General features: G+C 43.6%; 1 protein-coding gene across 2 annotated transcripts; it reads left to right on the forward strand.

Annotated features, from left to right (window-relative positions):
• LOC308298992 (kelch-like protein 23) lies at positions 1-21,593 on the forward strand. 2 transcript variants are annotated; one of them, XM_080742710.1, is made up of 12 exons: positions 1-133; positions 2,174-2,456; positions 3,094-3,228; positions 3,776-3,967; positions 4,682-4,825; positions 5,023-5,191; positions 5,559-5,693; positions 15,298-15,426; positions 16,311-16,493; positions 18,622-18,759; positions 19,558-19,720; positions 21,064-21,593. In XM_080742710.1, the coding sequence occupies exons 2-12, from the start codon at positions 2,199-2,201 to the stop codon at positions 21,227-21,229; spliced, it is 1,812 nt and encodes a 603-aa protein (XP_080598836.1). In that variant the 5' UTR covers positions 1-133; positions 2,174-2,198; the 3' UTR covers positions 21,230-21,593. The 2 variants fall into 2 exon arrangements, with proteins under 2 accessions (XP_080598836.1, XP_080598837.1); XM_080742711.1 differs by lacking the exon at positions 18,622-18,759.
• Positions 21,594-23,012: the final 1,419 nt, after the last annotated feature.

Raw genomic sequence — 23,012 nt, forward strand, 5'->3', positions numbered from 1 at the left:
CTGCTTTATTATATGAGCGGTGCTGAAAGGTTATTTTAAAACACCCAAGAATAAAATATCAAATCTTTTCGTGCCTTAATGTGAGAATTAAAGAAGCTCGTTACCCTACAATAATCTCCATTGTTTCTACAAGGTGAGCAAAACAATACAGTTTACTTTAGAAGCAAAATAGAGGGAGGAGGATTGTTGTCAACGCTTTGAACTCCTTTCACTTTCACTCCCTTTTGTTGTTTTCACAAACTAGTCATAGAGACTAGACTATACGGTTATATGAGAGATAATGAGACCGTAAAAAGCATTGTTTTATTCTGTAGAACAGCTTCACTTTGTCTCTGTGTAGCTATAGTTTGTGCTCAAGCCAAGGAAGCTCATGGATGAGTTGTTATTCCAAGTTTGATGTTCAAACACGACAATAAATGCGATCTTATTATATCTCTTAAATAGGAAAAATACTTTGTAAAGGTACGAAAGCAGTCCTTGATTTTTGAAAATACAGAAGAATAACGAAGCAATAAGCAAAAGAAAATAACTATTTTATACCACATAATTATAGAGAGTGTCCTGGAGTGCCAGCTGGATTGAAATACAGCTTGGTAAAGATTGGTGCAGATTAGAAGGACAAGGATCTTATTGAGGAGGATCATCGTGGATGATTAAATAAACGTCACACTCTCCTTTGCCCAGCCATCTCAACACACTAAAACCAGGATAACAATAGATCCATTAATAGAACGATCCATTAAAACTGTCACTGACACTGAGATGGATTTAGATAGTTTGACCATACATTTTCTGCATTGAAAGGATAGTGCCTGCACGTCTGTGAAATGCCCCTGTCCAGGACAAGCAGCAATACATAAAATAGAAAATAAGGTTCACTGATTATTGCTTAATATTCAATGTTTCGTCACACAAGGATCTTCATCAGGAATTTAGACACCATTTCAATGTAGACAGAAATGGTGCTGTCTTATAATGAGCGTAGGTCTGTGTATGTATATGTTACAGTATGTTCAAGAAACCAGGAAAAGTTGTCCAGGAGCACTCGTTTTGACGTTCACCACACACTAATCACCACCAGATGGCGACGTCAGCCACTGGATAAGAGAGTTACGTCACGCTTTGAACTCGCCGCAGACCGGAAGTGTTTACTCTTTATTTACTAGCCTAGCCTAGCCTAGCCTAGCCTAGCCTAGCCTAGCCTAGCCATTAGCTCCATTGTAGTCACTTGGACAGGGCGTTTAACGTGCGCTTGCCCAGGCCTTACGGCCTGGGCATAAATATAACGATTGCATTCACCACGGCTTCGTAACTCGCGCGGCGCTCCGCCGGCCGCGCGGCCCTGGCCCGCTCTTCGCGGCCACTCGCGCCTGCGGCGCTCGGGGGCGAAGAGCAGGACCAAGGTCCGCTGGCCTTCGCGCCGCTTGGGGCTTCGTGGACCCAGGGGGGCCTCGTAACTCGTTTGGGCTTCGTGGATACAGGGGGGCTTCGGTAGCCGCTCGCAGTGTCGTGGACAATAGAGCGGCGCACCGCCTGGAATACGTTGTTGTGGCGACCGCTTGCTCCGCCCCGTGCCGCATCACGAGTGCTCCGCGTCTCGAATGTGCTGGTTCTCTTATATCCGGTGACATATATATATATGTGTGTGTGTGTGTGTGTGTGTATATATATATGTATATAGTAGCCAAATATTTGAACCCACCTTTTCTCCCAAATGTAGTTTGTAGTAATTCCAACTAATTCCTCCCCACACACATTTCTGTTCTGTCACTGCTGTTGTATCCTACTGACTCACCTGCCAGTGAGGAGCCCCCACCAGGAGGACATAGAGCCTTCGTCCTACTCCTCCCACTGCCCCTGCCCCTGAACACGGGCCAATTGTGTTCGCATTGACCCCGGTTGCACCACAGGGGATTCCGGGTCAGTTTCTCATAGCTTCATTTGCGCCTTCACAATGTGTTTCCCGTTCAAATCTGCAGCTGAGAAAATCAAAAGAAGCTCTGAGAAACTGACTTTGGACCAAGAAACATGAATGCCACCTTCTGGAAAAGTGAACTATGGTCATGCACACGGTCTGTTATATGAAATCAAGATAAGATTTAAAATGGGTGCTTGTTTGAAGCCTATTGTAAACAATAGTTATAATCTGATCATTTATTCCTTCTCCTCCTAGGCTGCTCTAGCAAAGGGAGACAGACATGGCTGGAATGATTCCAGTGGATGCCACGTTCCCCTCCTGCCCTATGGATGTTCAGGAGGATGACACCAGTGTAGCGCTGTCCTCACTGGACAGTGACAGCTTTGTGTTTGTGGAGAACACACATCCCAACAAGATCTTAGAGGGCCTCAACAACCTACGGCTCAAAAATGAGTTTTGTGATGTGATTCTGTGCTGTGGGGGACAGGAGTTCTCCTGTCATCGTAACGTACTAGCCTCCTTTAGCCCTTACTTTGAGGTAAACACACATCCTCAATGTTGCTTGTCAACATTAATTTGTCCCAGCGTTCTTAAGGAAATGTCATTCCTCTTTGGCTTTAACCCATTTAGACCTGGTGCCACCTATACGTTGTTATATGAAGTCGGGAGCCACCTCTGTGTCTCATTAGTGTTTGCCATACATATAGCAACAACATTTATTAAAACATTTTTGAATAAGAATTTGAAGGTTTTCAGAAACATTAGGCAAGATTTTAGAAGGCGTTTTTAGATTACCAAAGTCCTGGCGTCACTCATTCATCCCCTGGGTATTATTTACGATAGTCAGTCAGTCATATTTGTCGGTTTTGGTCGAAAATGTGGTACATTTTGCGGTGGTAACGTTGGTGTTTTCTTGCCGTCAGTTGATGCTCCATATGAGTCAAACTGCCGTGCTTATTTGTTTATTTTTGGAACACCGTTCTCAATTATATGGTTTGATATTAAACACGTCTATGGGTATGCCGAATGTGGAAGAAAAAAGAAAACGCAGTAGGATGTGTAAATGACGTCAGACTTCTGTGGTCTCTATCAAGTGAATATAATCCAAGCTGTTATGACACAATGTAAATGCCTGAACAATGAACACTCAAAACCAACCTTTTCAACCTGCACAGGCAATGTTTACAACAGAGTGGATGGAATCCCAACAGATAAGAGTAGCCATCAATGGAGTAGAACCTCAGATGATTGGCATGATGGTGAACTATGCATACACTTCAAAGGTGCTCATCTCCACAGCAAACGTGCAGGTGATGTACTATCATCATAAAACCTATTAATTCTCTCCATTTTGGACATGCATCTGTGCTTGATGGAGTTGTTCTGATAGTGATACCAGTATCTGAAAAGTTGCACATACTGCCCAAAATGCTGGTCTCAGTTCCGGTGTGTATAGCAGTCTATTCCATTCAGATGCCACGTCATTTATAGTAACTAATGACTAACGTGTACGTAGCTGCATGTGAACAAGTATTAATGGATTTTCTTTTATACATTCCTTGATCATTGGTTCTCAAGTCAACACCTTACATTTCAAGGACCCCCATAACTGTGAGAGTGTACAACAATAAATAGAACCAAATGAACCTGTAAGGTCAGAGTTAGACAGACATGCAAAGCTCCATTTGGAACCCTGTCAAGGGTCCCTGGACCCAACTTTAAGAACCCCTGGCACTGTCCTATATTTTTACACACTGGTATAGAATCGGTACTCTGTATCGGAATCACTATCGGGAAGGAAAAAATCGCTACATCTCTGGTGCTTAAAAACATATGTATTATGTTTATTTGTTCTAGGCCCTGCTAGCAACAGCAAACTTGATGAATGTCGTGGCTGTTCAGGAGGCCTGCTGTCATTACATGGAGCGTCACATGGACGAGAAGAACTGCGTAGGAATTCACTGCTTTGCTGAGGCCCACTCCTGTAAAAGGTTGCAGAAACAGAGCATGGATTACATTCTGGGACACTTCAACGTTGTCTACCAGCAGGTCAGAGGCAGTCTTTCTTTATCGGAAAAAAATATATAATTCCACACCGTTGAAATGTCTGCTGTAATGTGCCATGGATCTCTTTAGAGAAACATGGTTTAAACAAACGTGCAAAAACAACTCAAACCATTCTGATAGTGTTATGCTGAAATAAGCAACCTCTAGAGTAGAGAATATGTGTGTCATGAATGTTGATATAAAACTACAACCCTGCAGCTTCTGTCAACAAATCAAGTTGAGACTTTCAGTAATTCATTCAGTGGCTCACAGTCACAGCAACAAGCAACTCTTAGATGGTATTTTAATATCTAGAGTTGCAGTTGAATATATACTGCACATTGGTGCTTTTTGCATAAAGGCGCTATATATCCGCCATTTAACATTTTACCAGCGCATTGCAAGGAGAAAAGGTTAGTTCAGGAAGTAATAATAAAATAATAAAACGTTATTTGTATAGCAGCTTTCATGACATGAAATGCAGCTCAAAGCGCTTTACAGAGCAGAAAATGAAGCACAAGTGCTTCAAAAATAAAAACATAAAACATTTAAAACATCAGTAAGGACTAATTTTCAGAACAGTGCAGACTTCAATAGCAGCACAGGGATTTAAAAAATCAGCTAAAAGCAAGAGTAAAGAAATAGGTCTTGAGCTGGGATGGGAACATGGTCATAAATGTGTCAACTAGTTCGACTGTATTTTCTTTCTGCCCCCAGGAAGAGTTTGTCTCTCTCTCTGTGGACAAACTGACAGAGATCTTGTCCAAGGACGATCTCCGTGTATCCAAGGAGGAGACGGTGTTTGAGGCTGCCTTGGTGTGGTTCAACAAGTGTCCTACTCGCTGGCAGAGCTTTGAAAAGGTCAGCAATCTCTCTCTCTCTCTCTCTCTCTCTCTCTCTCTCTCTCTCTCTCTCTTTCAACTGGTTTTCTGCAGAGACCATGGTTGGAGAATTCAAAGCAAACTCAAATGGATGGAGATTTTAAGGTAATGATTAATGTTGTTCAGCCCGTATCCAGTTGGACTAGTAAATAACTAGTGTTCTATTTGTTTTTGAAGGTACTAGAACATGTCCGTCTGCCTTTCATCAGCCCCTCCTTCCTCCATGATGTGATTGAGTCTCTGGATGTGGTGAAACAATCCCAGGGCTGTCAGAGGCTCCTCTCTGAGGCCAAGAACCAGGATCTGCTGCCCTACAGTCATAGAGCTCAACCACGCATGGCCACAGGTACCTGAGTGCCTCACACAGTTCATGCATGTTGCAACTGATGCTGGAAAATAAGAAATACATTTTCTAGCTGGGGTTTCTGGTGCTGAGCTGCTGACAACATTCTCAAATACGCATACAACTTAACTGGCAATAAAATAAATAATTCTTCTAGTTCAATATTTTTTTCAACGTGTGACATTTGGGGATTTCCAAAAGTTTAGTTCAGTTTGATTTTACAGATCAAGTTTAGATTTAGATTTTAAGCTTTGAACTTTTAGCTTTATACATATTTTTACCTAATGAATATAGTTGGTTTATCTTTGAACTATTAAATCCAATGTGGTTCTCTGCCACTCCTTCCCCCCCTTTCTCCTGCTTTGTGAAGTGATAGTGATGGTGGCGGGACGGGATGACAAGGGCATCCTTCGCAGCGCGGAGAGCTTTGATCCCATGTCCGGTCAATTTGAGACGTTGGCGTCGCTGCCCATGGCTATACACAGGCATGGTCTGGTTGTGTCAGGTTAGTGGGTACCATCACCGTCACCTAGGGTAGTGGTTCTCAACCTATTCAGGCTGCGAACCCCAAAATAATCATATTTTATCTGGCGACCCCCCACCCTGACGAGCACTAAGAGGGAACACAGTTCTCCACAGCGTTGCGAGGCGTTGTGAGCATGTAGATCTGCTATTTTCACAATTTCTGCCTCTATAATATTTAACAATTTGACCAATGTTTAATTTGTCATTTTAGAGTCCTTAAATTCACTTTAGCTGATACCCTCAATACACTTAAAATCTATGTTGGTTTGTTTACTGTTGAGTGAGAAAACAATGTTACACATTAAGTTAATCATCTGGGGACCCCCCAAAATAATTTGCACAGGTTGCGAACCACTGACCTAGGGTAGAGAAACCAAGTCCCAGTTCAAATATCAGGGTCGCAGCCGGAAAAGGTTGAGAAACCACTGCTATAGAGCATCGCAGTGGGCGTGGTTTACTGGTCCCACTAAAAAAATATCCTGTTAATTTTCCTCATAGACTTTCACGAAAATATTTATAACGATTATGTTAAGCCTAGAAGCCATCCAGAATTGCAGTGAATCGTGACTACTACTACTACTACTGTGTTTAGTGAGGCGGTAGTGGCTCAGTAGGTGAAGCGGCCGTCTAGGAACCGAAAGGTTCCTGGTTCAATCCCAGGCTCTTACTGGCTTTGTGTTGAAGTGTCTTTGAGCAAGACACTGAACTGTGTCATCCATCCATTCATCTTAGTTGGATTGTGGAGGTAGCAGTTCCTGGTGTGTGTGTGTGTGTGTGTGTGTGTGTGTGTGTGTGTGTGTGTGTGTGTGTGTGTGTGTGTGTGTGTGTGTGTGTGTGTGTGTGTGTAAAACGAAAGTTACGTATGTAACTACGGTTCTATGAATCCCGAATGACCGCCAGAGGCGGTGCTTAAAGCACTGAATATCTCCCTTCGCGCATGCGCATTCGAGTATGAATACCAACAAAGTCACTTGTGACCCCTGGATGACCCCACAGAGGGTATATCATCCGGGGTTATCCAATGGATCATTTCCTACAGAATCTTCTCGCGAGACCACGAGGATTCTGAGTGACCCAGTGCTCTGGCGGTCATTCGGGATTCATAGAACCGTAGTTACATACGTAACTTTCGTTCTATTTCATCCCTCCTGACCGCCAGAGGCGGTGCTTAAAGCACTGAATGACTATACCAACAAAGTCACGAGGAATCCTGATTACAAACCTCAAAGAGCAGAATCGAAGGATTCTGGGAAGAGAACCACCTCCAATGGATATGGAGTGGCAACAATCACCCAATAGAACCTGGAGAACGTGCCAATGACTGCCATGAGGCAGTGGCACAAATATCTTCCAGGGGTACTACTCTCAGGTAGCCCATGATGTGGGGGCACTATCATTAGAGTGGCACCCTATACCAGATGGCAGGGGACGATTACTCGCCTTGTGGCTGATGGCACCCACAATTAAAAATGGGGCAGGCGCTGTATGGGGAGCGCAATATCTGGGCCATCATAGCCACGGAAGAGCTGTTCTGGCCGCCGAAAGCATGTGGCAGGGCTAACATAAGCTCTATGGGCCCACACTGGGCACAACAGTTCCAGCTTGTCCACCCACTCTCGTGGTGGAGGTTAAGCTGGGCAAGCCTTACAGGCTGGTTGAGGTGCGGCTGAGACAGCACCATTAAGGAGGAACGCTGTGTTCGGCCACATAGCGACACCTCAGCCGTCTAAGAGTCACTGACAGGCAGGGTGTGTAGCTCACTGACACGTCTGTTGAGGTAATGGGCAGGATGAATGCCTTCTCACCTGACCCCAACCTAGACTGCCTGTGTCAAGGGCTTGAAAGGGAGGCCTGCAAAGGGTGTCCCGTACCATGGGAAGATCCCATGATGGAAGTTCTCAAGGCTATTGAAGGATGCAACCTCAGAGCCCCCTCCGGGAAAAGGAACACTTGACTGTTGTTCCCCACTATGGCTGTGCCATTGTTGATTCTACCATGTCGACATGGTCTTGCAGCTACGTAAAATTTTAGAGTAGACGGAGAGTGGCCCCAGTCTAGGAGGGACTGGTGAGATTCCAGAAAAGCAGACACAGAGCAACGCACTGGGTCTTCACTCTGACCCATATACCAGTTGGAAACAACTTCCAACTGTTATCTTACTGTAACCTAGTGGATGGCCTTGGCCCTCTAGCATTCAGGATGGTATGCATGACTGGATCAGCACAGCTGCCCCGCAGTAGAATGCATGTGCAGTGCCTCTGGGCATGTGCACATTTCAAAGGAAGGCGCCCTTCGGGCGGCAACCTACTTGGGGCTTTTGAGGTGATTCTACTCACCCGGTAGATAAATTGCCCTTAGGCTAATCGGGCAGGGGGCTGCCCAAGTCATGAGGTCCATGGATGCCTACAGCAGCCGTGCAGACCTGGTTCCGCCCCGATTTACCGGATACGCGGTCAAGGTGTTACGTGACCGCATGAGAATGTGCTTGCCTCTCAGGCACGGCAGAAGGCACTGTAGAGCCAAATACACCACCTGGTGCTGGCTGTTATAGTAGTGGCATTTAAGGCCACAGGTATTATTGATGTTACAAATCAATGTTATGGTCAGAGATGCTCTAGGCAACTCCTTCCCTTATTTACTGAGCCCTAGATGGGCCATGCAGGACGGGTGACGTGCTGCAACTTGGACACCTGATTCTGGGATGGTACACAGATCAGCCAGTTGCCCAGGTACGACGGGACCCTCATACCCTGAGACTGCAGCGGCACAAGCGCCGCTGCCAGACACCTTGTGAACACCCTCTGGGAGAGGGAGAACCCGAAAGGAAGCATCCTGAGCTTCCAGTGATGGCCTTGATAGGCATAGCACAGAAAACTGCCAGTGTTGAGAGGCAGCGGAAACTGTGGGTATCAGTTTGCAGATCATCTGCTGAGGTCAACATATAAGATGACATGACCTTAATATACCTCTTGGGACCCCCCAGACTCAAGAAAGTATGTCGGTTAGAACTAGCCTAGCACAGCTAAACAATCCACCCATGTTAAAACAAGGTGGGTACGCTATACTATACTGCAGTTAGTTAGCTGCATTAGTATATAGTCTGGCCAAACCAGGCTAGATTAGAACCTCCTTGTCTGACAGAGGGTCTACAGCCTCGATGGCACCCTTCGTCAGGAGGACGGATAGCTCCAATGTTAGGATCTTTGCTGGGTCACTGACTGCCTTCTTTGCCCCAGCCAGATGTGGGGGGCCGGTGTCGGAACTGATGCTTATATCCGGCGTTTGAGGTGGCAACCACCAACACGTCTAAAGTGTAAGCAGCCCAGTATCTGAGCTGCAGATGGGAAAAAATATCCGACAGCTGGCCCAGTAGCCTCAGCTGCAGCCTGGTCTACCTAGCCTGCATGGTTCGCTTCAGTGCTTCCATCACTGCTGAACCAAACTCTACTTCCAGCTCCACTGGGAGACTACAGAGTTCTCCTAGGTGCCTCCGTCAGGTTTAACTGTGAAAGCCACACTCTGGGATGAGTTTGAACTAGGATGGGTATCATCAATCCGAGTTCATGGAAATAAACCCAATGCCTCTGGTGACACGTCACTGAGGGTGATGGGGTCAGCATTCCCATTGCCCTTTGCAAAGACGTTGAGAGGGCAAGCATAAGGTATTATAGGGAGTTGCCCAAACACCTAGCATTCAAACCCCCTGCCACACAGCCCCCTCGGGGAACACAACGTGGAATGTGATGACAGGCTTGATAGCTGGCCTGCAACCCAGGCGAGCAATTGAATCATTCATGGCTGACAGGGGTACAGGCATGAGGAACATAAAAGGCAGTGGAGGGCGGCCTGTGCCTGGCGAGGGTGCTTGGCCTGGTTAGGTGCTGGCATTCCAGGGCTATGCGAATGATAATGCGCATGGAGCTGTACTATGTCCCAGCCAATGGCTCTGAGCTGAGGAGTGGGAGCTTGGCTCTAAGGCCTATGCATCTTCCTTATATTCATGGAAGTGTGTAGCTCAAGCTGCAAGGAAGATCACATCATCCTCTGGAGTCAGCTGTGGCATTGGAGGAGTAGGCACTTAAACATCCTCCAAAGGTAAACAGGTTGGCGGGCAATGGCCCTCATGTAAGCCAACTCAGCAAATAGCCAATCCAACATGGTTGAAGTCAGACCTTTTCTTCCTGGTACACAGGGCAGAGGTCATGGCCAGCATCCGGCTGGGGAGGAACCTCACACGAGGTGCAAAAGTGGGAGCTCTCCATTGTGGTGGCACCGGTTTCTCTGCACCGGCCAACAAACACCAGTCCCAACTAGCCCAGAGCGCGGACGCCACTGGTTGCTAGACAATATTGACCATATGCTGGAGGGAGGGAGCATGTAACGCTGCCTATACCAGCAAAGGCCATAATTTGAGCAGGATAGACAACTCTTCAGCTTACCAGAGCGTGAACGTCACTGTTAGCTAGAACCTGTATGGTGGGGGAGGAGCGCGTACGCTACTTGTACCACCAGCAGTTGCCCACTCATAAATAACCGGCTTGCAATAGCCGTCAATCTGCTACCATACATCTTTCTTTCAATGCTTTAAATGCTTATTGTTGCACTGCTTGAGATTTACAAGTTAAGTGCATTAAAAAACCAGAGCGTGAAAGCTGCTCTTAACTGGACTGTGAAACCTGTATGCTGAGTGGAGAGGGAGCGCGTAGGCTGCCTGCATCAGCAGAGGCTGTTAGTTGGTCTGTGGACCACTTGCTGGGGGGAAGGAGCGCTTACGCTGCCTGCACCAGCAGAGGCTATTGTTGCCAAGAAAATGTCTCAACAAAGATTATAAATATATATTACTTAAATGTAACAATAGACTACTGGTAGCTAGCTACACAGTAGATTAGCTGCAGTAGAGGCTATAAGCTGGGGGGAGGGAGCGCTCACGCTGCCTGCACCAGCAGAGGCCGTTGGTTTGGTCTGAAGACAACCTACTGGGGGAAGGGAGCGCTCAAGCTGCCTGCACCAGCAGAGGCCGTCGTTGCCGAAAATTGTATGTCAACCAAAAAAGTTATATAAAAAATATAAAAATATAAAGTTAGGCTATGGAGTACCAGTAGCTACATACCAAGTAGGCTAGCTGCAGCAGATGCCGTAAGCTGGGAGGAGGGGGCGCTCACGCCACCTGCACCAGCAAAATTTTTAATTACAGCATTTAGTCGGCTCTTCAGATAATCAGGACTGTTAACTGGAACACCGCCGTGCTGTTAGTTGGAGCCTGTTCGGTGTGAGAGGAGGAGCGTGTACGCTACCTGTACCACCAACAAAGGCTAACTAATAAACAACCAGCTTACAACCTTCAATAAAGGTTTGGATGCTGCCATCTATGTAGCAGTGTGAGATGCTTCTTATGCCAATGTCTCTTGTAGCACTTTGAAATCTATCCAAATGTAAAGTTGTTTACTATGCAACTTACAACCAGCTTATCATCACCCTCAATAAAGGTTTGGATGCTGCCATCTATGTAGCAGTGTGAGATGCTTCTTATGCCAATGTTTATTGTAGCACTTTGAAATCTATCCAAATGTAAAGTTGTTTACTATGCAACTTACAAACAACCAGCTTATCACTCAATAAAGGTTTGGATGCTGCCATTTATGCAGCAGCATGAAATGCTTCCATTGAAAGCTACCCAACGTAAGTTGGTTTATTATTATAAGAAAACGGCAAGTGAACACAGCTTAATATTGACAATTGTCAATTCTTGTTATGCTTGCATTACCAGTAAAAGCTAATCAAGTAGCAAACTAACAACACTACTTCCAAACACGCTAGTCGTAGTAGTCTGAGTTACAGATCCATGCTGGGATGAGAGAGCGTTATGCAATCTACACCAGCCAAAGTTTAATATAAAGTTTTGGAAATTAAGCTATGAACGAACTACTGGTAACACCACCAGTAATGGGAACATGCTGGACGAAGGGCGCCCGTATCAGCACTCAGCAGTGGCTAATAAACCAAAACAAGCTGTATACAATATAGTTAAGAGTTTGAGCTACTTGTAGCTCCACTTAGTAAAGGACACTTGATGGAGGGAAACAGTGCGTACACTGCCTGTCCAACATAGGCCAATAAAAAAGACAGATAGACACCATTTATCAAAGCGATTGCGCTACATAGTACAAACTATCGGTAGCTACGGTCAATCAATCATGAATAGAGACCATTTTGCTGAGGCAGGTCGCGCTATACGCTGCCCGCCCTGTACCAGCTGGCTAATAACAAGACAAACTATACAAAATAGCCGTTTACGAAAGCTTGAAGCAAGCCTGAACGCTGCCAAAAGCTATTAGACAATGTCTACCAAAAAATCATAGTAAGTAGGCCGCCATGCTGTGAGCAGGGACGGCTATCGAAACAAACGATAAAGAAACTCGCTAAAAGCAGCGTGTTTTAGCAACAAGGAAAGTAATAATAGTCTGCATCCTTGATAATGGTAGAAACGGAGCGCTAACGGTCCGTTCACAGCAAACGAGAATCTCGTATTGGAGGGATGCAGCGCCGGCAGCCTTTCGCAACAGTTTATTCTCTTATACAAACAAACACAATGTAACTTTAACCTCATCGTAGAGCGGAACTTACCGCTAACAACAGTAACCTACCTCTTGTCCGGAGAGTTAAGACCAACGTCAAGATCGGACGCTTTCGCGTCCACGTGAAATAAACTCCGCTTGTAGAGGAGATAAAGTCGCAGTTCCTGGAGGGCGAACTCTCGCTACCCCGACCAAAACGGCCACGGAACTACTAGCGACTTCAATAATAAGGTAGGTTGCATAATAATGCATCGTATACTGATGCATATTGTAGCTCAATGCAGAGCTTGCAAACGAAACTCGGCGCGCGAGAAGAAAAAAGGAAATGATCCATTGGATAACCCCGGATGATATACCCTCTGTGGGGTCATCCAGGGGTCACAAGTGACTTTGTTGGTATTCATACTCGAATGCGCATGCGCGAAGGGAGATATTCAGTGCTTTAAGCACCGCCTCTGGTGGTCAGGAGGGATGAAATAGAACCTCCATAGGGAGGAGGAGACCAGGTTGAATGTAACACACACCATAAAGCACTTTGAATAAGGGCGCAGCAGAAATGCATCATTTACCATTTGCCTTTTGAAATGGAAAGGCGGTTGAAATTCTTGAAGGGTATTATTGTGATGGTTCATTTATCACGTCATTGGAACTATGACCACTTCTATGCACTATACTATACTATTCTATGAACTATGCACTTCTTAAAGGGGTGGTAGACAATTTGGGAGTAATTGGAGTCAGTTTCCTCTGAAATGACACTGCAGCCCTATATGCAGCACCGAATACACACAGTTGACATTCGGTTGACCAATAATACATTTTCCGCCCCAACATCACGTCATTATTAAATGACACATAAAATAAACTTTGACTATATCTCATTAAGTGTCACATAATATGACACAATAAACCACAACACCAAGATTAATTCATAGAGACCTTTTTGGGAATACAGTATCCGGAAAGTGGATCCGAAATGCCTCTCTGTGTAACAGTAATCAGTCGCTGTCCCCTTCTCGTTTTAAAGGATTAACAGATTGAACACTCATAGTGCTAATGTCATGTCTGTCCAGTGCTGTTGACATGTCTGGCTGTAGGGGATTTTTCATCTTGATGTTGCGTTTATGTTCTGTAATTCAGGTTCTTAGTTCCCCTGTGGAGCCACGTTCCACGTGGCGTCTGTCATCTGAAACGGTATGTGGTTTGGAGGGAAGTTCACATCCATCAGCTGTCCTCACCACGCAGCTGAGAGTGAATGGTGAATTATCCCTCTCCCCCCTCCCCCCTCTCACATGCAGGGCTGTCACAATTCTGACATTTTACATGACGATTAAGTGTCACTCAAATAATTGCGATTAACGATTTAATTGTGTTTTTGTCGCTGACAATTACATTTCTTTTTGGCTTTTAGGCTTTGAAGTTGCACATGGTAGATATGACACACATAACCTAAATATACAAAGAAATGACTGTCATATCTGACAACTTTATACTTCAAAATGAACATTGATAGTGGAAATAGCCGATGCGACGCGTTGTAAGCTTGTAGATCTGCTATTTCCAAATTTTTTTACTTTCAAAAAAAATATATGAACATTTTTCAACATGGAAACGATTATGACGATTATGAAAAATAATCGCGATTATGTCAAATAATTGCGATTAGACGATTATGTAATAATTTTGACATTTATTACATAATCACATGTCCATCTCTTCCTCCTCTTTCCTCCTCTCCCTCTAGGACATTGGATTTTAATCAATTCTAAGATGCATGGGTGATTCTGCATCGACACAGCGACATTATAATAATCCCTTATACAGCCTGCTAACATTTATTGTTAGTTCAAACATTGAACTGTGATGGATCTAAATCTCCTGATGGCTGCGAAGCCGCGACTTACTCTGCCCTGGCTAGGCAACCCAGCCTGGTGGAGACGTGCTCCTCAGAGTGCCCCTCAATACACTAGTTGTTCATGTTCTTAATCTGCTTTCCTTCCAACATGCTTTCGGCCAAGGGGTCATCGCCATGCTGGCTTGTGTTGGAAACACTCTTTTTCTTTTTTTGCCATGGACTTACAAAATGAGGAGACAGCTAGCCCTAAATATGGCCATTACAGGTCTGTAACTTGCAAATGTACAAAAAGGATTCTGAAGAGTAGAAAATGAAACGTGTGTGTGGACTCCTAATGTGCCATACACGTATCTCATCGTAAATCAGAGTGATACTTGAAAACCTGGAGACTTGACCTTCAGTAACTGGGTCTTCTTCTGATCAAAAGAAGAATGTTACAACGGTGTGTAAAAAATGTGTCACAGACCACCAGGCCATGTTTTGCCACGGACACATTTGTCCCTGTACGGACATATTGATGACCGATGGTCCGATGGTTTAGGCAAATGGCTTCCCAGCACCCACTCTAGGGCCTGGTTCTGGACAGCATCAGATCTCTGTGTGTCTTGAGACAACGTGTTGTCATTGGGAACTGTAATAACATTTCATTGAATGTACAGTATATCTCTGAGGTAGTTGCCTACTGCAGCTGAAGATGACATTGGTATATTATAGCCCAGTGTTTCTCAAACTTAGAAAAGGCAAGGTCTCCCCTTAACTCTGACAGCATACACATGGAACCAAATGGACCCTAACGGGTCCATTTGGTTCCATTTGTATGCTGTCAGAGTTACAGACTTGAATGGGTCCATTTAGAACCCCATAAAGGAACCCACAAAGTCCCTGGAATCCACTCTGAGAAACACTGTTATAGCCCACCTGGCAGCTTATGACACCTATTTAAGTGAATGTCTTGGCTTGATAAGTGAACCATCCAAATAACAGTGTTTTATGAAAGGTATGTGGTGATATCATATTGGGTATCAGTGAAGACCTTTCAAGTTGTTTATTCGTACTAACTTTAACGGCTATGTGTCTTGAGCTCTGAACGCATTTATTTCGTTAACTACATGCGCGTGATAACCTTTTTTAATTCTCTTCTACTCCCATCGTAGGCTCTACTCTGTATTTGACTGGAGGAGAATTCTCAGACGGTTCAACCAGCAAAGACATGTGGCGCTATGACCCTTACCATGACTCGTGGTTGAAGATGGCTCCCATGAATGCGGCACGCTATGATTTTGGTACGACTGTCAAACTAGGGAATGCAGTTGAACTTGGTTTTGAAATAATCTCTAGGGTTTTTTTTGCCTTGGGTTACCCAAGGCTTTTATTGTTGTGGGCTCGCTGAAAGCGAGCACTCGTATGTTATCTTCATTATTTATCTATCAGTCAAGTTCTCTTCGACAGTGCAAAGGCTTAGCCAATGAGGTGCAGCCAAAGGGTAGATCTTTATGCCCATACATGGTGTTACATGCGAGCCCACACTGTTTAGTAGGAACAGTATTTCTAGTTATTATTATCATTTGAGATAATCACAGTTATTCTTTGCATAATCGTCATAATCAGCAGTCGTTATCATGTTGAAAAAGAAAATAGTGGAAATAGCAGCGATACAAGTTCAAAAGCTTGTAGATCAGCTATTTCCACTATATACAATATGTATATCAATCAATCAACTTTTATTTACAGAGTTCAAGGTCCATTAAAACAAACAACCACATATATATTCTTAATGTATCTTTCCTGTGCAACTTTAGTTTACGAAGCCTAAAAGCCAAACACAAATGTTATTTTTTATTCATAATGTTCAATGACAGAAACACAACTGATTTAGTTAATCACATACCAAGGCTGATTATGGCCACGGTAATGATTTCTAATGATCATTATTTTTGCCATGGTTGCCCAACAGGTCAACACAATATAGTACTAGTGCTTCTTTCTTTCTTTCTTTCTTTCTTTCTTTCTTTCTAGATAAACATTCTTGGAGGAGTGTTGCAAGTTTGAGGATTGGTCAAGCTTCACATGACATTTTGGCTATCCAGATTATAAATAGACAACCACACTCGCAATTTCCCGGAGTTATTATTTATAATGTTTTCCTCAATTGTACCATCCTTCATAGGTCTGGTGATGCTGGACGGCAGAGTGTATGCAGTGGGTGGTTGGAATGAGGAGACGTGTGTGAACTCGGTGGAACAGTACGACCCCGACGCCAACACCTGGCGGCTCATGGAGTCTGTGGGCATGCCGGAGGAGTTCTGCATTCACGCCGTGGTCGCCCTGGATGGACTGATCTACGTTATAGGTGAGGAACTCTGTCTCTGACATCTGTCATTGACAATGAAATGACGAAATGTACAAATAAACACTTAGATCAGGGTTCCCCAATTAGTTTTCCCCAAGGGCCGAATTATGTCTAGGGTACCAAGCCGAGGGCCACAACATTGCAGGGGGCGACGGCGGCGTTCCTGCTACTCCAGCGACAGCTCAGATATCGTCGTTGTCGGGTGAAAACCTTGTATGTCCAAAACCGTTTGTTTTGTATTTATCATTTTAAAAATGATTTAAACTAGTGAAAACAGCCGATCTACAAGCACATGCTTGTAGATCTGCTGTTTTCACTACTTTTGTGTGACAGCCTTGTATGATTTGCGAAAGAACGTACACATTTGGAGATACGAGATTTCCAGCCGACAACGACAATATACTAGTGTTGTTGCTGCTCTTATACCACCATTATTACTGGGGTTGGTGTGGGCCAGACAGTAGCCCCCTGCGGGCCGCAAATGGCCCGCGGGACGCCTATTGGGGAACACTGACATAGATGGTATGCCCCCCAGGCCCCAGCATTACAAAAAACTGTAAACATGGAAGAAAGCTGGCGGTGTATTAATTCCATTGCGGTCACTTCAAAAGATGTATGTGTTGATTGTGTGCTGATGAATGTGTTAGTGTGTGTCGATGTGTATTGTGTATAATATGTGCAGGGAAGCAAATAGGAGAGTCTTTGGCAGAGAGCAAGTATGGCTATGACTTTGCCACACGAGGGGAGGGAGGTGACATAGCATGAACAAAAACTATACAACACCTCAAAATGACCTTTTTTCTATTGATTATTCATGCCATGAGGATTTCATTTCAATAATATGTTTTTGTATTTGTCGCATTCCTAAGACAAAGACCTACATTAAGTTTATAGTAAATGTACCCCCATTGCTTCCGGATGGGGACCCAAATGCATCTGGGTCCCCATCTGGAATCAATGGGGGTACATTTATTGTAATCAAATTTGTCTTAGGAATGTGACAAAAAACCCAACATATTATTGAACTCAAGTCTCCATGGCGTGAGTAATCAATAGAAAAAAAGTCATTTTGAGGGTGAACTACATTTTGGGGGTGAACTACTCCTTTACATACCATAAATACATTTAACAAATGTACTGGGCCTGTAGGTTCAACCTGCTGGGTTTCATGAGGTTGTGTTTTATTTAACCCATTTAGGCCTGAACACATTATTACGCAATAATTTATGCTTTAAATATTGAAAAATAGCAGATATACAAGCTCACAGTGCGGCACCGAGTGCCGCGCTGCAAGCTTGTAGATCTGCTATTTTTGAAAAAGTCGTGAAAATGTGTGCAAATCTTTGAATATATGTGTTTTCAAAGCGAACGTTTGTAACTAAAATTTTGCTTCTGGGTGGTCCCTGGAAGTAAATATGTTGAATGGGGGTCCGTGGCCAAATAAATATCATTTTGGGGGTCCTTCACATGAAAAGGTTTGAGAACCACTGACATAGTAGTCTCTCAAGAACAGACTAACTGAGCTCCAGTTAAGTGAAAAGGACCTTTTCTTTGACGATGGCTGGCCAGATTGCTGACATAGAAACATGTTTTTCAAAAAAATCTTAGAAGGATTCAAAAGACACTAAAGAATCGGGTCAAAATTCAAATTTTCAAGACTTTTCAAAAATAGCAGATCTACAAGCTTGTATATATGCTATTTTTCAATAGTTAAAGCATAAAACTAGACCAGGTCAACCTGGTTGTGCCAGACCCCCTGTCTGTCATCATCATTTATGACATCATGCCTTTTGTAGGCATGTCATCATCATGTCATCATCATATATACCCTTTATATAGAAAAGGGACAGACCGACATTTGCTTATGTAGGCCTACCCATTTCATGGGTCTGGCAATAATGATACACAATAATGTGTACCTGTTCTGAATGGGTTAATGCATGTAAAGCTTAATGGTTAACTGAAAATATCCAAAGCCTTTGTAGCAATTCAGCCAGTGGCTACAAATATCCTCAAAGGAGTGGGGACTGAATAACAATAATACTAATTATTATTATGTTATTGTTATTATTCGACCTTTTCCAGTTGACAGTGAATAATATTTCACCGATGTGTCTTCCTTGGGCAGAGGACGGTTCCATCACACAGCCGACCCACATGTACAACTACAACCCACACACGTGCGTCTGGACGCAGGTCGCTCCCATGCACGTCCCCCGCTCTGGTTCAGCTTCGTGTTCTCTCGGAGGAAAGATCTACGTCATAGGTATCATACCTGTTCTCAGTCCCTTATCCCACTGACGCCGGGAAAGCATCATTTTAGTTTTTATTTCCTTTTACTTTGGCTATTCAAAAATAGAAGATATACCGTACAAGCTCATAGCTATGAGCTTGTAGAGCTGGTATATCGTCGTTGTCGGGTGAAAACCTTGTATGTTCAAAACCGTTCGTTTTGCATTTATCATTTTAAAAATGATTTAAACTAGTGAAAACAGCCGATCTACAAGAACACAACACCTCGCAATGCTTGTAATCTGCTGTTTTCACTACTTTTGTGCGACGACCTTGTATGATGAAGCAGGGTTTTACTTTGCAAAAGAACTTACACATTTGAAATTTGGAGATACGAGGTTTCCACCCGACAACGATGATATGTTTTTGAAGAGAACTTTTTAAACTAAAATCTTTGCTTCTGGGGGTCCCTGGAACAACATTTTGCAGTCAAATACATACCACTTCGGGGCTCCTTGGCATGAAAAAGATTGAGCACCACTGATACTGTATATCAACATAGGTTTTTTTCTTTCTTTTTTTTTTTTGAAAACTGTTCGGAGTTAGACAAGACATTTGTGATTTAGACAAGACATTTGTAGCATCGGCCTCAGGTCTTAATTCATTAACAGACACTTCAACTTCGCTGTGGTTTAGCCGCATAATAGATCTCATCTACAGCCACTGTTAATTCCTTTATTGTTATTATCTCTAGGTGGTAAGGATTCACTATTTGTATTGTTATCATCTCTAGGTGGTAAGGATTCACTATTTTTATTGTTATCATCTCTAGGTGGTAAGGATTCAGCCATCTTCATGAACCAGGTGGAGTGTTACAGCCCCAGGACCAACCAGTGGACCATTTGTTCCCCCATGAAGAAGCGACGATGCCATCCCGGCGTCGCCGTGGTGGACGGAAAGATCTTCGTGCTGGGAGGGCTGGAGGGCAAAGGCAGGTGAGAGGCTGCTGCTTCATGACAAGAAACCAGACAACTCTGTCAGAGCTAGACGAGCCACGCCAGGCCGATAGGGTGCAATGCACATATATTAACTCTCAAATACCTGGAACGCGCCCGAGTCGCGTTAGATTTTAACCACTTTAACCATTATTTTATGCTTTAACTTTAGAAAAATAGCAGATCTACAAGCTCACAGCGCGGCACCGAGTGCCGCGCTGCGAGCTTGTAGATCTGCTATTTTTGACCCGACTTCTAAATCCTTCCCCTAAATCATGCTGTTCTCAAACCTTTTCATGTCAAGGACCCCCAAAATTACAGGTATTTGGCCATGGACCCCCATCTCAAAATATGTTGTTCCAGGGACCACCCAGAAGTAAATATTTGAGTTACAAATGTTCGCTTTTAAGTAGATTCAAAGACTTGCAAAACAAATCATGATTTTTCAAAAATAGCAGATCTACAAGCTCACAGCGCGGCACTCTGTGCCACGCTGTGAGCTTGTATATCTGCTATTTTTCAATGGTTAAAGCAGTCAATAATCCTAGGCCTAAATGGATTAACATGTTTTGTCTAGTTCTCAAATCTGTCTTATGAACTTTTGGGGCTATTTGTTGATTGAATTCTCAAAGAGGAAGACCATGACCATAACCTCTAAAATCCCCCATTGCGAAGAATATAGATTGGTCCCAATGCCCAAGCCTGGTTCACACCAGACATTTCTCTCTAGCCTCGCGTGGGACCGTACCTATGTTCCCCAGGTTCTATGTTCCCCACTTAACCACCTAAACCTAACCTTAACCCTAAACCTAACCTCAGTAAAACTAACGCTGGTGAATGCTAACCTGGTGAAATGCTAACCTGCCGACGCTGGTGAATGCTAACCTGGTGAAATACTAACCTGCATAGGGAGGACGAATCTGCCATTGCAAAGAAAAATTGGCCTTGGCAGATTAGATCTGGCCCCTCTCAGTTATTCAAATAGTTCATGGCTCACAAGGCGTGAGGAACCAACCAACCAGGGGCCCAGTATGGAAATGTAGGGCGGGCGTATCACCTTTGCGCTACTCTGATTGATCGTAGGTTTGAATCTTTTTGTAACTGCCCCTTGGAAGAAGAAGAAAACACTGACACTAACCAGAGCAAATGAATGCAAATATAGGGTGGGTGTATCACCTTTGTGCTTCTCTGACTGGTTGTAGTTCTTCTAACCTATAGAGTTTGAATATTTTGTGTGACCACCCTTTGGGAAAAAATGTATAGCACTGAGAAGAGCCAGACTAAAATCCACGCTGTGATATTGTCCGGCTTGGTGAGGCTAAAATTGCTCTCTCTTCACACAGGTACCTCCATACCATCGAGCGGTACTGTGAAGACAGGGACATGTGGGAGATCGTGGGGGAAATGCCCGCCGGTCGCAGTTGTTTCAGCTGTGCGTCCCTCCGGCTGAGAAAGGACGGACGTGAAGTCGATAAATCGGCCTCCGCTGATGGCGTACCTGTGAACTGAGGGGAAGATGAAGAAGTATCTTCTAAGTTGCTAAAGAGACATTTTAAGACTCATGCGGTTCATAACTACTGAAGGACGATGGTGGTTGAATAGTCCCAGGTTTAATGTGCGGGCCCGTGTTGTAACTATAGCTCTGTTCGATTATAATTCAAAAACCTCAACCAAGCATGTTGTTGTTGAGAAACATTTTTTGTTTTACTTCTTCCATAAAAGTGTCTGTAGGCCTGGAGAACAGCCTAGACTTAGTTAATGCTTTAACTATTGAAAGATAGCAGAGATACGAGCTCACAGCGCGGCACAAGCTTGTAGATCTGCCATTTTTTTAAAGATCTTGAAATGTGTGCAAATCTTTGAATATATAAAAGCAAAAATGTCTGACTCAAATTTTGCTTCTGGGAGTCCCTGGAACGAAATGTTTTGAGATGGGGGTCCGTGGCCAAATGCATATCATTTTGGGGGTCCTTGACATGAAACTGTTTGAGCACCACTGACATAGAAACATGTTTTAAAAATAGCAGGTCTACAAGCTTGCAGCGTGACAAGCATAAAATAAGGGCCTAAATGGGTTAATATCATGACCATGGGAGCCTGCCGACCTACAGTAAAGTCAGTTGTACAGATCTTCTCTTATGGGGGTTCCTGCCACAAGATCTTAATCAAATTTGGGTTCACTGGCAGCCTAATACTGTATATACAGTATCTTATGGGAGAATATGTACTTGCTATTGCATGGTTGGACCAGCAGGTGGCTCTCTAATATGCCATCTGTAATGATTAGTTGTATCTGTAAGTCACCAACTGTATTTTGTTTACCGAGACAACACACTGTCAATTGTAAATGTGTAAAATGGAATATGCCATTTCTAGCGATTAGTAATGTTATTTAACTTTAGATTATTTATTGTTGCTGTCAGGCAGAAACCTTGTATATTTCAGCTTTTATGTTTGTTTTGTTAGTTCTTATGCCACTGTCCTAAAATGTTTTTAAAGGGGCCCCACCATGAAAAACAAAAAAACAAAACGGTACTCTTTTGAAATCAAGCCCTTGTTTATGTCACAAGCCCTTCTTTATGTCACAAAGGGGCTCATTTCCTATTGGGCCCCCTCGAGAAGGGGGCGGTACCTTTTGAGAGGCTATATTCTATTGACACTATATGAGTTGGAACCATGAGGTAAAGTGGTACAAAAATTGGCTTTTATTGGATTGACTTGGTTCACATGGTTGACATGGTTCTCATCGTGGTAGGATGCTAATGTTTTCTGTATCGTTCCAATTTTAGCCCAAAGACTGTGCCCCGTTGCCAACCAAGGGCATTTTGGTATTGCATCTGAAATGGTTTGGAATTGGAGACAGACAGAACATGAAATTTAAATATCTGAGTGGTTGTTTAGGCTAAAACCTGTATAAAACTGTATTATGGACCAATATTTATATAAAATATATATTTTGAAAAGCATGGTGGGGCCCCTTTAAAGTATTTTTTGTACCCTACTACAGCAACTATATATTATATCACATTTGTTGCATAGGTCTCTCTGATCTGTGTGTTGTGAGCCCTGTGTGATATGACCCATCCAACAAATAGGTGTCTTTACTCTTTTTATCTGTTTAACTTAACACAATTTTTTGTTAGCATTTTCTTTTTCCCCTCCTTTACCACTATTAGATTATTAAAGAATAATATTTTTGCATCTACCAAAACCTCTGTGCATACTCCCTTTGTTGAGTTGGCTGACATTCACACCGGGATGTTTTACGATTAAAACGAATTCTGGAGCGTGA

This window comes from Nannobrachium achirus, assembly GCF_963921795.1.
Source record: "Nannobrachium achirus genome assembly, chromosome: 15".
In the NCBI taxonomy this organism is placed as follows: Eukaryota; Metazoa; Chordata; class Actinopteri; order Myctophiformes; family Myctophidae; genus Nannobrachium; species Nannobrachium achirus.

What these genes read in the sequence shown, in the direction of transcription:
- LOC308298992 (XM_080742710.1), top strand. Translation starts at nt 2,199, where the DNA reads ATGGCTGGAATGATTCCAGTGGATGCCACGTTCCCCTCCTGCCCTATG. An exon ending in GCTGGCAGAGCTTTGAAAAG is followed by an intron (nt 4,826 to 5,022) that starts GTCAGCAATCTC and finishes TTGTTTTTGAAG; the next exon opens with GTACTAGAACATGTCCGTCT. An exon ending in GGGCTGGAGGGCAAAGGCAG is followed by an intron (nt 19,721 to 21,063) that starts GTGAGAGGCTGC and finishes CTCTTCACACAG; the next exon opens with GTACCTCCATACCATCGAGC.